This window comes from Carcharodon carcharias, chromosome 3, assembly GCF_017639515.1.
Source record: "Carcharodon carcharias isolate sCarCar2 chromosome 3, sCarCar2.pri, whole genome shotgun sequence".
In the NCBI taxonomy this organism is placed as follows: domain Eukaryota; kingdom Metazoa; phylum Chordata; class Chondrichthyes; order Lamniformes; family Lamnidae; genus Carcharodon; species Carcharodon carcharias.
This window is the reverse complement of record NC_054469.1, coordinates 268441-284658: the sequence shown is the minus strand read 5'-3', so window position 1 is coordinate 284658 and position 16218 is coordinate 268441. Positions and strand designations below refer to the sequence as shown.

Here is a 16218-nt window from a genome sequence, read left to right as displayed (position 1 = left end):
CCCCTCCACCTTCCTAACCAAACCTCTCACCTCCCTCCCCAAAACCCTCCACCTCTCTACGCAAACCTCTCAACCTCCCTCCACAAAACTCCAAACACCCTCCCCAACCCTCCACCACCCTCCCCAAAGCTATCCACCTCCCTCACAAACCCCTCCCACCTCCCTCCCTGTTCATCCTTCACCCTCCCTCCTCAAACCCCTCACCTCCCTCCCCAAACCCCCTCTCCTCCCCTCCCCAAACCTCTCACCTCCTTCCCGAACCTCTCCACCTCTCTACACAAACTCTCCACCCGCCTCCCCAAACCTCTCCACTTCTCTACCAAACCTCTCCACCTCTCTCCCCAAACCTCTCCACCTCTCTACCCAAACCTCTCCACCTCTCTACCGAATCCTCTCCACCTCCCTCCCCAAACCTCTCCACCTCCCTCCCCAACCCCCTCACCTCCCTCCGCAAACCTCTCCTCCTCTCTACCCAAACCTCTCCACCTCTCTCCCCAAACCTCTCACCTCCCTCCCCAACCCCTCCACCTCCCTCCCCAAACCCCTCCACCTCCCGCCCCATAACTCTCTCCCTCTCTACCCAAACCTCTCCACCTCCCTCCCCAAACCTTTCCACCTTGTACCCAAACCTCTCCACCTCTCTACCCAATCTCTCCACCTCTCTACCAAACTACTCCACCTCTCTACCCAAACCTCTCCCTCCCTCCTCCCCAAACTCTCCACCTCTCTACCCTCCTTTAGAATGTTTGGTCATCTGATCTGGTACCTCCTCATGTGGCTTCGTATCACACTTTGGTTCATAATGTTCAGGTGAAGCACCATCAGGTGCTTTGTTACATTGAACCTGCTGCTTTTTTATTCATTCACAGGATGTGAGCTTCACTGGCTGGGCCCAGCATTTATTGCCCATCCCTATTTGCCCCTTGAGAAGGTGGTGGTGAGCTGCCTTCTTGAACCACTGCAGTCCCTGTGGTGTAGGTACACCCACAGTGCTGTTAGGGAGGGAGTTCCAGGATTTTGTCCCAGTGACAGTGAAGGAACGGCGATATATTTCCAAGTCAGGATGGTGAGTGACTTGGAGGGGAACTTCCAGGTGGTGGTGTTCCCATCTATCTGCTGCCCTTGTCCTTCTAGATGGTAGTGTTCGTGGGCTTGGAAGGTGCTGTTGAAGGAGCCTTGGTGAATTCCTGCAGTGCATCTTGTAGATGGTACACACTGCTGCCACTGTGCGTCGGTAGTGGAGGGAGTGAATGTTTGTGGATGTGGTGCCAATCAAGCGGGGCTGCTTTGTCCTGGATGGTATTGAGCTTCTTCAGTGTAGTGGGAGCTGCACTCATCCAGGCAAGTGGAGAGTATTCCACCACACTCCTGACTCGTGCCGTGTAGATGGTGGACAGGGTTTGGGGAGTCAGGAGGTGAGTTACCACTGCAGGATTCCCAGCCTCTGACCCGCTCTTGTAGCCACAGTATTTATATGGCTGGTCCAGTTCAGTTTCTGGTCAATGGTAGCCCCCAGGATGTTGATAGTGGGGGATTCAGTGATGGTAATGCCCCTTACCATGGTTGGATTCTCTCTTGTTGGAGATGGTCATTGCCTGACACTTGTGTGGTGTGAATGTTACTTGCCACTTGTCAGCCCAAGCCTGGATATTGTCCAGGTCTTGCTGCATTTGGACATGGACTGCTTCAGTATCTGAGGAGTCGTGAATGGTGCTGAACATTGTGCAATCATCAGCGAACATCCCCACTTCTGACCTTATGATGAAGGAAGGTCATTGATGAAGCAACTGAAGATGGTTGGGCCGAGGACACTACCCTGAGGAACTCCTGCAGTGATGTCCTGGAGCTGAGATGACTGACCTCTGACAACCACAACCATCTTCCTTTGTGCTAGGTATGACTCCAACTTGTAGTGAGAGTTTTCACCCTGATTATCATTGACTCCAGTTTCTTTTTTATTCATTGGATGTGGGTGTCGCTGGCTAGGCCAGCATTTATCGCCCATCCCTAATTGCCCTTGTTCAGAGGGCATTTAAGAGTGAACCACATTGATGTGGGTCTGGAGTCACATGAGGGCCAGACCAGGTAAGGATGGTAGATTTCCTTCTCTCAAGGACATCAGTGAACCAGGTGGGTCTTTACAACAATCGACAATGGTTTTATGGTCATCATTAGACTTTAATTCCAAATTTTTATTGAATTCAAATTCCACCATCTGTGGTGGTGGGATTCAAACCCAGGTCTTCAGAGCGTTACCCCGGGTCTCTGGATTAACAATCCAGTGACAATACCACTATGTCATCGCCTCCCCTTTTGCTAGGGCTCTTTGATGCCACATTCTGGCAAATGCTATCCTGATGTCAAGATCTCACCTCACCTCAGGAGTTCAGCTCTTTTGTCCATGTTTGAACCAAGGCTGTAATGAGGTCAGGAGCTGAGTGGCCCTGGCAGAACCCAAACTGGGCATCAGTGAGCAGGTTATTGCTAACTAAGTGCTACTTGATAGCATTGTCAATGACCCCTTCCATCACTTTACAGATGATATAAATTATGTGTGAGGGGTCTAAGACCTCACACCGTATATTTTTATAAAATATATATAAATATTCTCATGGATAGTTCTAAAAATGTTTAAAAACTGGACAAAGACCTTTTTAAATGGTTGAATCTATGTCTATCTGTGATCTCTGAACAAAAGGAGCTACCTGGCAGTATCAAAGTAAGTTGCATCTCGTTATCCCTGAAGAGTCACTAACGACACATTGTGGGCTGCACTGACCAAATTCAAAGAGAGCTATACAGAGGCCACCTGCATTTCATAGCCCAGGTTGGCCAACCAGAGTCTAGTCATCTGCTACAACAAAGGGCCCTGAAATCTTCCTTTCAAGTTGTAATGGTTGAGACACTTAACCATCTCGGTGACCTACACAAGGGATATGTATCCCTCGTCAAAGACAATGTGGAGAGCTAGGGTGACACTGGCCTAGCTTGTGCAACTAGTAATATTGCCTTGTGGAGCTGCAAAGCTCAGTCTGCCATTTTACCATCTAACTAGCAGCAGCACAGAAAAAGGGCTCTGTCCAGGTTGAATGCCTGGCCCTACCTACTCTGTTTCTACTGAAACTTCTGTACCATCACCGCCAAGACTTATTCATCTCTGTGTGGCTATCTCCTCATGTGAAGTCAGCTCTGTTGGAAAAGTGAATTATACAGCATCGGTTTTCTGTCTGCTGACCTCCATGAAGGAGTACCCCATTGGATTTTGATTCAGGACTCTGGACCCACAAGCATTTTTTTTTCTCTGTGGTCTTTGCCCTGTAAATCTTTCTTTTCTCTATCCCGCTTTTACTGTATGAGTGCACAAGGGGCTACATTGCAACCACTCCTCCCATATTTCAGTGTGTGCAAATAACCTAACTCTTTGTGTTCATCCTATCCCAAGTTTGCTGTGGGGTTATTATTAGAAATTGGATCACACCAAAACTGAGGGGTTGGGAAATACGCCACAATTTATAAAGGGGGAATGTCACCAAGAGATATTAATGTGTATAAGGTTATTGGAAATTATTTTTAAAGTTGACTTGTAGTAGTGTCTGTGTCTATGTGCATTTCTGTGTGTTTCTTAATCGGATTAAAGCCAGCTAGTCTGGGTGCTTTGATGTATCGTAGTTTGAGATGTTAATTAGATAAACGTAATGAGTAGAAGGTAGTGTAAATTTGCATTTTTAAATAAACCATTCAAAAGAATGGGTAAAATCTTGCACCTAGCTGGGATTCACCAAGCCATGTGTTTATATTACTAATAAAATTGATGGAATGAAAGGATTATTGTTAGGAGAGTTAAAAATTAAAAGCCTAGGATACAATGGAAAATTTACATTCAAAGGGAAAGCTAGATATAAACTGAGAGGAGTTTGTGTGTGTAAGTCAGAGGCATTGAAGATCTAACCAGCCTGCAAACCTACAATTGTTTGTAAAGAAACCAAATTGAAAGGAACCTCATTTTAAACTCATACAGTCAAATGTGCTTTGCCTGGTGTCTGTTTAAAGTCTATGGTGTTGCCTTGGTGAAGATATACCTGGGAGTGATTAATTTGGGGATTTGTTTAAAAGTTATTCTGGTAGTAATTTGTAGACATGTGTGTGTGTTTAATTAGTTGTTAAATTAATAAACATTTAATTTAATTTTATATAAAAAAAAACCTTTTGAGGCTTTATGGTCTTATTCCTGAATTCCGAGCTGAATCTCAAACATACCAATTGAAAATATAGGTTATGACAGTTGTTCAAGTTTCCCTCTGAGATTTAAACAGCTCAGCCTTTACCCACTGCTGTGTCATAACAGGGAAGCAAATCAAAACACCTTTCTGTTTACAGATGGGTGGTGAGAGGAGAAACCAGAGCTGTTTAAATTGGCTCCCCTCCCATCTGTAACAACATAAAAGTGTAAGTTGTTGTTGATGAGAAAGTTAAGGAAGTGGAAAAGGAAGTTTCCCACTGATGGAGCTGGTCTTTCGTCCCTCTCTTAGGAAAATGAGGACCTGAGGTCAAAGGTCCATCTCCTGGAGACATCCCTGCAGCAGAAGCTCGAGCAGTTATTACGGCTGGAGACACAAATGAGCAACATGCAGTGGAGGAACGAGGGGAGGCGAGGCAGCTGGTGGAGAGAGTGCGAGGACTTCAACTCGAGCTTGAACAATATCGAGAACGGCCAGCGGAGATACAGGTGACTGCATGGGCCTGAGTGTGAGTGTGAGTGTGAGCATGAGGGCACAAGTGTGAGTGTGGGTGTGAATGTGAGTGTGAGGGCATGAGTGTGCGTGTAAGTGTGGATGTGAGTGTAAGGGCATGAGTGTGGCTGAGTGTGTGGGCATGAGTGTGAGTGTGAGTGTGAGGGCACAAATGTGAGTGTAAATGTGAGTGTGAGGGTGAAGGCACGAGTGTGATTGGGAGGGCATGAGTGTGAGTGTGAGTCTGAGTGTGAGTGTAAGAGCACAAGTATGAGTGTGAGTGCTAGTGTAATGTAAGGGCACAAGTATAAGTGTAAATGTGAATGTGAGTGTGAAAGCATGAGTGTAAGATTGAGTGTGAGTGTGGGGGCACAAGTGTGAGTGTGAGTGCTAGTGTGAATGTGAGGGTGAACTCACAAGAATGTGTGCAGGTGAGAGTGCATGGGCATGAGTGTGTGTGAGTGTAAATGTGAATGTGAGTGCGAAGGCACGGGTGTAATTGTGAGAGTGAGGGCAAAGGTTTGAGTGTAACTGTGAATGTGAGTGTGAAGGCACGAGTGTGAGTGAGACTGTGGGTGTGAGTATGAGTGTGAAGTCATGGGTGTGAGTGTGATTGTGAACGTGTGTGAGTGTGAGGACACAGTGTGAGCGTAAGTGTGAACATGAGTGTGAGGGCCAGAAGACTGGAAAGCTGCCAATGTAATACCCTGATTCAAAAAGGGAGGGAGACAAAAAAACAGGTAACTACAGGCCAGTCAGCTTAACTCTGTCATTGGGAAAATGTTAGAGTCTATTATAAAGGATGTAATAGCAGAGCATTTAGAATTACATAATCTAATCAAGCAGAGTCAGCATGGCTTCATGAAGGGGAAATCATGCCTAATAAATTTATTAGAATTCTTTGAGGAGGTAACAAGCAGGATAGATAAAGGGGAACCAGTAGATGTAATGTAATATATTTGGATTTCCAAAAGGTGTTTGATAAAGTACCGTCAATAAGGCTACTTACTAGGACAAGAGCCCATGGTGTTGAGGGTAGTATATTAGCATGGATAGAGGATTGGCTCACTAATAGAAGACAGAGAGTTGGGATAAGGGGGGCATTTTCAGTATAGCAACCTGTAACTAGTGGAGTGCCACAGGGATCAGTGCTGGGGCCTCAATGTCTATTAAAAACTTGGATGAGGGAAGTGAATGTACTATCGCCAAGTTTGTGGATGACACAAAAATAGGTGGGAAGGCAAATGGTGAGGCTGACACACAGAATCTACAGAGGGATATAGACAGGTTAAGTGAGTAGGCAAAAACTTGGCAGATAGGATTCTTAGGAGGCTTGACAGGGTAGATGCTGAGAGGTTGTTTCCTCTTGTGGGTGAGTCGAGGACCAGAGGGCATCATCTCAGAGTAAGGGGGTCACCCATTTAAGACAGAGATGAGGAGGAATTTCTTCTCTCAGAGGGTAGTGAATCTGTGGAATTCTTTACCACAGAGGGCTGTAGAGGCTGGGTTGTTAAGTATATTCAAGGCTGAGATAGACAGATTTTTAATCAGTAAGAGAATCAAGGGTTATGGAGAAAAGGCAGGAAAGTAGCGTTGAGGATTATCAGATCAGCCATGATCTCATTGAATGGCGGAGAAGACTCGATGGGCCGAATGTCCTCCTTCTGCTCCTACGTCTTATGGTCCTGGTAACCACAAGTCCATAATGGCTATAAGATTATACCCATTAACCTCTATTTGTGCTGTTAATTCATTTATTTTGTTCCGAATACTATGCGTATTTAAGTAAAGAGCCATTAATTTGCCTTTTTATCATTTTTTTCTCCTTTTTGCCCTTTTGTGGAAGAATATTTTCACCCATGGGAAATCTGGAACTCACTGCCTGAAAGGGTGGGAGAGGCTGAAACCCTCATTACATTTAAGAAGTATTTGGATGTGCGCTTGCGATACCATGGCGGACAAGACTATAGGCCTAGAGCTGGAAAATGGGATTAGAATAGTTAGGTACTTGTTTGACCGGCGCAGACTCGAAGGGCCATAGGCCTTTTTCTGTGCTGGTGGACCTCTATGACCCTGTGGCCCTATTTGTTTCTGTTTTTATGTGTGGACACTCTGTCCCTTCCTGTCACACTCTGGGTTTAATTATCTAAATAGCTGCCCTGCAATGCTGCCACGTCCTTTTGCTTTGTCGGGCCTATGCTCTCCCTCTCCAGGACTTTCCCCATCTCTATTTAATTTAAAGTCCTCTCTACTGTCCTAGGTTATTCGATTCGCCAGGACACTGGTCCCCACATGGTTCAAGTGAAGCCCGCCCCACCCGAACAGCTCCCTTCTACCCCAGTTATGGTGCCGGTGCCCCCATGAGCTAGAAAACCCATTCTCCCACAACAATCTTACACACATGTAACCTCCTTGACATAATTTACCCTGCGCCAGTTTGCCCGTGGCTCAGGTAGTAATCCTGAGATTATTACCTTGGAGGTTCTCCTTCTTAATTAGGCTGCTAACTGTTCAAATTCTTTCCAGCAGAACCTCCTTGTCTAGTCCTATCATTGTTGTTGGTACCAACATGGACGACAACACTGGATCCCTCCCCTCCCACTTCCAAGTCATCTCCAGCCCTGAGGAGATGTCCTTAACCCTGGCACCGGGCAGGCAACACAGGCCCTTCGGGACTCATGCTCACGGCTGCAGAGAACAGTATCTATCCCCCTAATTTTACAGTCCCCCTCCCACTACCACGTTCCTATTTCCTCCCCCCACTTTGAATGACTCTCTGTACCTACAGTGCCGTGGTCAGTTTGCTCACTCCTCCCTGCAGTCCCTGCTGTCTCCCACACAGCTTGCAAGAACCTCTTACCTGTTGGAGAACTGCAGGAGCCGAGGCTCCTCGACCACTGCCCCCTGGATCCCAAACCTGCCTCACCTACAGTCACACCCTCCTGTCCCTGATCACAGACTAAATTTGAATTACCTAATCTGAGGGGGGTGATGCAACTCCTAAGAGCAAAGTGTCCAGATAACTTTCGCCCTCCCTGATGTGGCTCAACGTCTGCTGCTCGGGACTCCAGCTGCGTAAGAGACTGAGAGTGTGTGAGCGAGAGTTTTGAGCGAGTGTGTGTGAGAGCGAGGTGTGTGAGCGAGTGTGTGTGTGAGCGAGTGTGTGAGTGAGAGTGTGTGTGAGCGAGTGTGTGAGCAAGCGTGTGAGCAAGTGTGAATGAGAGTGAGTGAGAGTGAGAACGAGGGTGTGAGCGAGTGTGTGTGTGAGCGAGTGTGTGAGCGAGTGTGTGAGTAAGTGTGAATGAGAGTGAGAATGAGAGTGAGCACAAGAGTGTGAGCGAGTGTGTGAGCGAGTGTGTGAGCAAGTGTGTGAGCGAGTGTGAATGAGAGTGAGAATGAGAGTGAGAACAAAAGTGTGAGCGAGTGTGTGAGCAAGTGTGAACAAGTGTGAATGAGAGTGAGTGAGAGTGAGAACGAGAGTGTGAGCGAGTGTGAGAAAGTGTGTGAGCAAGTGTGAATGAGAGTGAGAACGAGAATGAGAACAAGAGTGTGAGCGAGAGTGTGAGCGAGTGTGAGCGAGTGTGAGCGAGTGTGAGCAAGATTGAGTGTGTGAGGCAAGAGTGAGAGCAAGAATGTGAGCGAAAGCGAGAGTGTGAACTAGAATGTGAGCAATCATGTGAGTGAGCGTGTGTGGGCATGAGTGAGTGTGTAAGTGAGAATGAGTGGGCACAAGTGTGAGTGACAGTGAGAGTGAGTGGGCACAAATGTGAGTGTGAGTGAGGGGACAGGGCACGAGTGTGAGTGAGAGTGAGAGTGAGTGGGCACGAGTGTGAGTGTGAGTGAGGGTTGACAGGGCACGAGTGTGAGTGAGAGTGAGCTCCCTCTCCCAGAGTGAGCTCCCTTGCCGATAGCCCAATGTCTCGGGCAGTCGGTCAGACTAACTGTCCCCGGTGTTTTGTCTGTTCCGGTCTCAGTACGTCACCCAGCGAGTGGAGGTAGATTCTCCAGGGACACTGAAATCACTCCAGGATTGTGAGCAGAGAAACCGGCAGCTCCTGGATCAGCTCTCAGTACAAGGGGAGCAGTTCAGCAAACTGAGCAACAACTGAGGGGCTCTCAGGAGAACAGCTTGGAACTCAAATACAAGGTAAAGCCGGGCAACCTCATACAAGCCATCATTCACCTCCATCACTCGCTCATTCACACTGAGGCCAGCACCATTCACACCCGCCCACCACAGCTCACTGGCAGATCTCAGGGAAACATAGGGCAAAAAGAGCAAAGATCAGGGTCCATCTTTCTACCATCCCGAAACTCTCATGATAAGAGTGGAGTCGTTGACCAATCAGTGTGTTTGATTTCAGTCTATGAGTTAACAACAGACCCAGACTGAGGGAGATAAGTGCCAGGATTGGGGAGATCTGGGAATCAGGAGTCATCGGCCCAGATCTTCAGGTGTCCGGCAACCCGAGACTGGACATGTGACCCAAGATGTGCGTTGGGACTCTGTGGAGGTCCCAACTCAAGGACACCTTGGGAATTGTCCAGAAGTTTGAACTTCTGACAGGCAATTCTCCTGCTCCCTGGGACGCTTCACCAATCTCCCACGCTGAGATAAAGCCAGAGACTTTGGACAGTTTGGATGTTTCTCACCTGGACAGTTACCCAGGAAATATTACATTAGAACATAAGAACTAGGAGCAGGAGTTGGCAATTCAGCCCCTCAAGCCTGCCCCACCATTCATTACGATCATGGCTTATATAATTTCGGCCTCAAATCCAATTTCCCACCCTCTCCCCATAACCTTTCAACCTGTTACTAATTAAAAACCTGTCTATCTCCTCCTTAAATTTATTCAGTGTCCCAGCATCTACTGCACTCTGAGGTAGTGAATTCCACAGATTCACGACCCTTTGAGAAAAGTAATTCCTCCTCATCTCTGATTTAAATCTACCACCCCTTAGCCTAAAACTTTGGCCTCTCATTCTAGAATTCCCCACAAGGGGAGACATCTGCTCCACGTCTACTTTGTCTATCCCCTTTAGCATCTTATATACCTCAATTAGATCTCCTCTCATCCTTCTAAACTCTAGCGAGTATAGGCCTAAACTGCTCAATCTCTCCTCCTAAGTCAAACCCCACATCTCTGGAACCAATCTAGTGAACCCCCTCTGAACCGCCTCCAGTGCAACTACATCCTTCCTCAAGTAAGGGGACCAAAACTGTGCACAGTACTCCAGGTGCGGTCTCACCAATGCCTTGTACAGTTGCAACAACACTTCCCTATTTTTATACTCTATTCCTTTAGCAATAAATGTCAAAATTCCATTTGCCTTCCTTATTACCTGCTGTACCCGCAGACTAGCTTTCAGCGATTCATGCACAAGGACACCCAGATCCCTCTGCACTGAAGCATTCTGAAGTTTCTCTCCATTTCAATAATAAGTCGCCTTTTATTCTTCCGACCAAAATGGATAACCTCACACTTATCCACGTTAAACTCCATCTGCCAAATTTTGGTTCATTCACCTAACCTGTCCATATCCATTTGTAAATTCAAAACAAAAACAAAAACAGAATTACCTGGAAAAACTCAGCAGGTCTGGCAATATCGGCGGAGAAGAAAAGAGTTGACGTTTCGAGTCCTCATGACCCTTCGACAGAACAGTTCTGTTGAAGGGTCATGAGGACTCGAAACGTCAACTCTTTTCTTCTCCGCCGATGCTGCCAGACCTGCTGAGATTTTCCAGGTAATTCTGTTTTTGTTTTTGTTTTGGATTTCCAGCATCCGCAGTTTTTTTGTTTTTATCCATTTGTAAATTTCTTATTTCTTCATTGCAACTTACTTTCCCACCTATTTTGATGTCATCTGCAAATTTAGCTATAGTACCTTCTATCCCTGAGTCCAAGTCATTAATATAGATTGTAAATAGTTGAGGCCCAAGACCGAACCCTGTGGCACCCCACTAGTTACAGCTTGCCATCCAGAAAAAGACCCATTTATCTTGACTCACTGCTTTCTGTTGGTTAGCCAATCCTCTATCCAAGCTAATATATTACCCCTAACTCCATGTGATCTTATCTTGTGTATTAATCTTTTGTGCAGCACCTTATCAAAGGCCTTCTGGAAGTCCAGATATACTACATCGACAGGATCCCCATTATCCACTTTGCTTGTCACATCTTCAAAGAACTCTAGCAAATTAGTCAAACACGATTTACTCTTCATAAAACCATGCAGACTCTGATGGATTGCATTTTGACTTTCCAAATGTCCCATTACTACTTCCTTAACAATGGATTCCAACAATTTCCCAATGACAGACGTTAAACTAACTGGTCTATAGTTTCCTACTTTCTGCCTCCCCCCTTTTTGAATAAGGGCATTAAATTAGCATTTTTCCAGTCCACTGGAACCTTTCCAGAATCCAGGGAATTTTGGAATATTATAGCCAATGCATCCACTATCTCCGTTGTCACTTCCTTTAAGACTTTGGGGTGTGGGCCATCAGGTCCTGGGGACTTGTCACCCATTAATCCCAATAGTTTGCTCAGTACTTTTTCTCTAGTGATTGTGATTGTTCTAAGTTCCTCCTTCTCTATATCGTCTGCACTACCTGTTACTATTGGGGTGGTACTAGTGTCGTCCACTGTGAAAACTGAGGCAAAATATTGATTAAGCGTCTCTGCCATTTCTGCGTTCCCCACTATTAACTCCCTAGACTTTAGCTACTCTCTGTCCTTTTATAAACTTGTAGCAGCTTTTGCTATCAGTTTATGCATTTTGCGCTAGTTTTCTTTCATAATTTACCTTTGCTCTTTTATTATTTTTTTAGTAACCCTTTGTTGATCTTTAAAAGTTTCCCAATCTTCCAGCCTGTCACTGACCTTTGTAATTTGGTATGCCTTAGTTTTTGCCTTTATGTTATCTTTAACTTCCTTGCTTAGCAATGGATGCTTTTTCCCCCTCTTACCATCTTTCTTCCTCTTTGGAATATATTTTACTTGGGAGGAATTGAATATCTCCTTAAATATCTGCCATTGTTCATCAACTGTCCTAACTTGTAGTCTTCCTGCCCAGTCCACTAGGGACAAATCTGCCCTCATGCCTATGTAGTTACCTTTGTTTAACTCCAGAACACTAGTGTGGGACTCCAGTTTCTCGCTCTCAAACTGAACTTGAAATTCTAGCATGTTATGATCACTCTTCCCTAGAGGATCCTTTACTATGAGATCATTAATTAATCCCATCTCATTACACAAAACCAAACCCAGAATAGCCTGCTCCCTGGTTGCATGGTAATCAGCAGGAGGTTTCCTTGCCCACGTTTGACCTGATGCTATGGGACTTCACGGGGTCCGGAGTTGATGTTGTGGACTCCCAGGGCAACTCCCTCCCGACTGTATACCACTGTGCTGCCACCTCTGCTGGGTTTGTCCTGCCGGTGGGACAGGACATACCCAGGGATGGTGATGGTGGAGTCTGGGACATTATCTGGGACAGTAAGGTATGATTCCGTGAGGATAACCATGTCTGGCTGTTGCTTGACTAGTCCGTGAGACAGCTCTCCCAATTTTGGCACAGCCCCCAGATGTTAATGAGGAGGACTCTGCAGGGTCGACAGGGCTGAGTTTGCTGTTGTTGTTTCTGGTGCCTCGGTCGATGCTGGGTGGTCTGTCCGGTTTCAATCCTTATAGACTTTGTATCAGTTTATAGAACTGAGTGGCTGGCTAGGCCAGTTCACAGGGTAGTTAAGGGTCAACCACGTTGCTGTGGGTCTGGAGTCACATGTAGGTCAGACCAGGTAAGGACAGATTTCCTTCCCTTAAGGAGCATTAGTGACCCAAATGGGTTTTTACAACAATCAACAATGGTTTCATGGTCATCATTAGACTGTTAATTCCAGATTTTTATTGATTCAAATTCCACCATCTCCCCAGAGCATTACCCCGGGTCTCTGGATTACTAGTCCAGTGACTAGTGACAGTCTAATACCGCAATTCCACTATCCCCATGAATAGTGATATGAAAAAACTTTTCATGCAGTGTGTTTAGGGTTTGGAATGCGCTGCCTGAGAGTGTGGTGGGGGCAGGTTCAACTGAAGCATTCAAAAGGGAACTAGGCTGTTACCTGAAAAGGATGAGTGTGCAGGGTTACAGGGAGAAGGCAGGAGAATGGCACTAAGGGAATTGTTTGTTCGGAGAGCCAGTACAGACATGATGGGCCGATTGGCCTCCTTTTGTTGTTATGACTGAGCTGGGAGGACCGCACTGTCTCTTGTCCCACTACTCCACAGGGTCACAACATATATTTAAATAATTTCTCCAGCTCGCTGTGTAGCCAAATATCTGCTTTACCTTTAACCTCAGAATGCACCAGGTTTCTTCAATAAACAACAAAATTATTAGTTTATCATAAAACCAGACTTGCTCAAGTAGGAAGGTAAAGCTTATTGACATACAGTATGAAATATGAAAATATAATTGTTCTTTCCAAATACCCTAACTCTCTCTCACATGCGAAAAAACATAATTAAATAGCGGAATACTGCCAAGAGGTTAAAAGTCAATGGGTCAATGGAAAAGGATAAATGGTGTCCGGGTAACACAGCTGGTTTCTCAGCACTGGTCAGGGAAACAATCGATGACCCTTGCACGACTTTTCAGGCAGGCTTCGAGGAAAACTTGCAGCCAGTCAATGTCAGAATGTAGAGTGACTTTGGAGCAACTTCCATTCATTCTCTGCTTTGGGACTGGGTCAGGAGCTTCAGAAGTTGTCTTCATTACTCGAGCAGTTGATCCTCCTTGTTTTTCCTCTAAAGCAAAACTAAAACCAGCTTTTTAAACACCGTTTTCCAGGCCTGTTTTAATAAATCACCCTGTGACCCTTTTGTAAACTGTCCACTGGGGTCAAGAGGTTTCCAGTTTCTTTAAAACTGCTCAATGACCTTTTCCGGTAAAATGCTGTCTTTTCCAGGAACAGCAGCAACCAGAGTCCCTGCATTAACCCTTTAAGGGACAGTGTCTGTTAAAAACACAAATTCTTCCAGAATGTTCTGAGCCCTTGAAGATGAACCATTTTGCGTGACTGAAGGGTTTGTGACAGGGTGCTGTAACAATTCTGTGATCCTGAGGTTAAAACCCGGTCTAACTCCTGCATAACTACAGAACTGACCCACACCCCTCAACACTCACCCTGACACCCCCAACTCCCCCCTCAACAAGCCCCGACTGCACACAAAACCATCTGACTAACACACCCACCCCCCAGCCCCGAACCCCTGACTCTCCTCTGACCCCTAAATATCCCCCCTGACCCAACATGACCACCGTCCTGACCAGACATGACAACACCCCACCCCCACCCACCCCCCACCATCCGACTACCCCTGACCCACCTGCCCTCCCATCCACCCCCACCCCATTCAACTGCCACTCTCTCCGTCCACTAACATTCATCAAGCAGCCATTCAGTAACATTCCCACACACTGTTCCATCTGACCTCACTGCAGTTGGTGTGCCCTGTCTTCACCGTGACACTACAACGTGGCGACAGTGCTGCACTCCCTCAGTACTGACCCTCCGACAGTGCAGCACTCCCTCAGTACTGACCCTCTGACAGTGCAGCACTCCCTCAGTACTGACCCTCTGACAGTGCAGCACTCCCTCAGTACTGACTCTCTGACAGTGCTGCACTCCCTCAGTACTGACCCTCTGACAGTGCAGCACTCCCTCAGTACTGACCCTCTGACAGTGCAGCACTCCCTCAGTACTGACCCTCTGACAGTGCAGCACTCCCTCAGTTCTGACCCTCTGACAGTGCAGCACTCCCTCAGTACTGACCCTCTGACAGTGCAGCACTCCCTCAGTACTGACCATCTGACAGTGCAGCACTCCCTCAGTGTCAGGATGGATGATTCGCTCCGTTCTCCTGAGTGGGACCTGACCCCATGTTCTCTGACTCTGGGGGTCGTGGTGCTTTTCACTGAGTTATGTTGGGTGTGGGGAGTCAGGCCAGACGGAGATTGTGGCGTGTGGTTCCCTGGAAGTTTGGAAGCTGCAGATAGCAGCGGCCTACCAGCCGGTGAGTGAGGCGTTGAGCTCAGAGAGGGGGGGGTCGGTGACGTGGCCACACTGAGATTCAGCTGTGTTTCAGATTCTGGTGTACGAGGCTGAGATTCAGAAACTCCGCGAGGAGCTCCTTCAGAAGATCAGTCACCTGGAGGCAAGCAAGGATGAAGCTGTCAAAGAGGCGTCCGAATGTTCCGAGGATCACCTGGAGGAGCTCCGACAGCAGTTCACAGGTAAATGCGGAGTGAGTACTGAGCAGCGCTGGAGTGATCGGAGGGTCAGCACTCACCCAGGTCTCCATCCATCAACAGGGCCCTCAGGGAGTAACATTCCCTCAATCAATGGGATATTTCTGTCCCTAGACATCCTCTCAGGACACTCCAAAGCACCTCACAGCCAGCGAGGTAGTTTTTTTGAAGGGTAATCGCTGTTATAAGGCAGGAAAGTTGACAGCCGACTTGTGCATAGAAAGATCCCACAAACAGCAATGAAACAAACGACCAGATATAACCCAAGTATTGCACTGGGCACTGAGTGAAGCCAGGCTTAGGAGGTCAAGACATAAAGGCCGGAAAATGCCGGAGAAACTCGGGAGGTCCAACAGCGTCTTTGGGGAGAGACACAGAGTTAACGTTTTGAGTCCGTCTGACTCTTCTTCAGAGCTGAAGAGAAGTAGAGATGTGATGGGGTTTATACTGTCTAAGAGGGGCTGGAGCAGCTCTAACAAAATAGAAGGTGGGGGCTAAGGAGAGATTGACAAAGGCGTCATGTACACAAGAAAAGGGAGTGTTACTGGTAGCGTTAAAGACTAAAGGAGGTGCTGATAGTGGTATAAAGGTAAGAGCAGAATGAGTTAATAACAGAACGAGGGTTAGCGCTCTGTGAAAGAGCAACACGGAACAAGGGGCAGATGGTCTGGGTGTGTGTGAGGTGGGGGGTGGGTGTTGGGGGGAAAAGGATTTAAAAAATTGTTTTAAATGAATAAAATAACAAAAAAGAAAAAATGAATAAATTAATAAAAATGAATTTAAAAATAGATAATTGGATTAAAAAAGGATGAAGATGGAGGAGAGGGTTCATGGTCTGAAGCTGTTGAATTCAATATTCAGTCCGGAAGGCTGTAAAGTCCCTAGTCGGAAGATGAGGTGCTGTTCCTCCAGTTTGCGTTGGGCTTCACTGGAACAATGCAGCAGGCCAAGGACAGACATGTGGGCAAGAGAGCAGGGTGGAGTGTTAAAATGGCAAGCGACAGGGAGGTCTGGGTAATACTTGCGGACAGACCGCAGGTGTTCTGCAAAGCGGTCACCCAGTCTGCGTTTGTTCTCTCCAATGTAGAGGAAACCGCTGGGGTGGGATTTGAGATTTCAACCTGTGGACTCAATTGGTGCAAGATTCTCTGGGGGTTATGGGGGGA

At 46.8% G+C, this 16218-nt stretch overlaps 1 protein-coding gene across 1 annotated transcript in view; it reads left to right on the top strand.

The window, feature by feature from the left end:
• Window positions 1–16218, top strand: part of LOC121275731 (kinesin-like protein KIFC3) — a 101391-nt gene that overhangs the window by 33014 nt on the left and 52159 nt on the right. Inside the window, 5 exon segments of the mRNA XM_041183321.1 lie at window positions 4530–4641; window positions 4644–4726; window positions 8705–8813; window positions 8816–8877; window positions 14890–15037. Of these exon segments, the coding sequence (XP_041039255.1) occupies window positions 4530–4641; window positions 4644–4726; window positions 8705–8813; window positions 8816–8877; window positions 14890–15037 (514 nt within the window).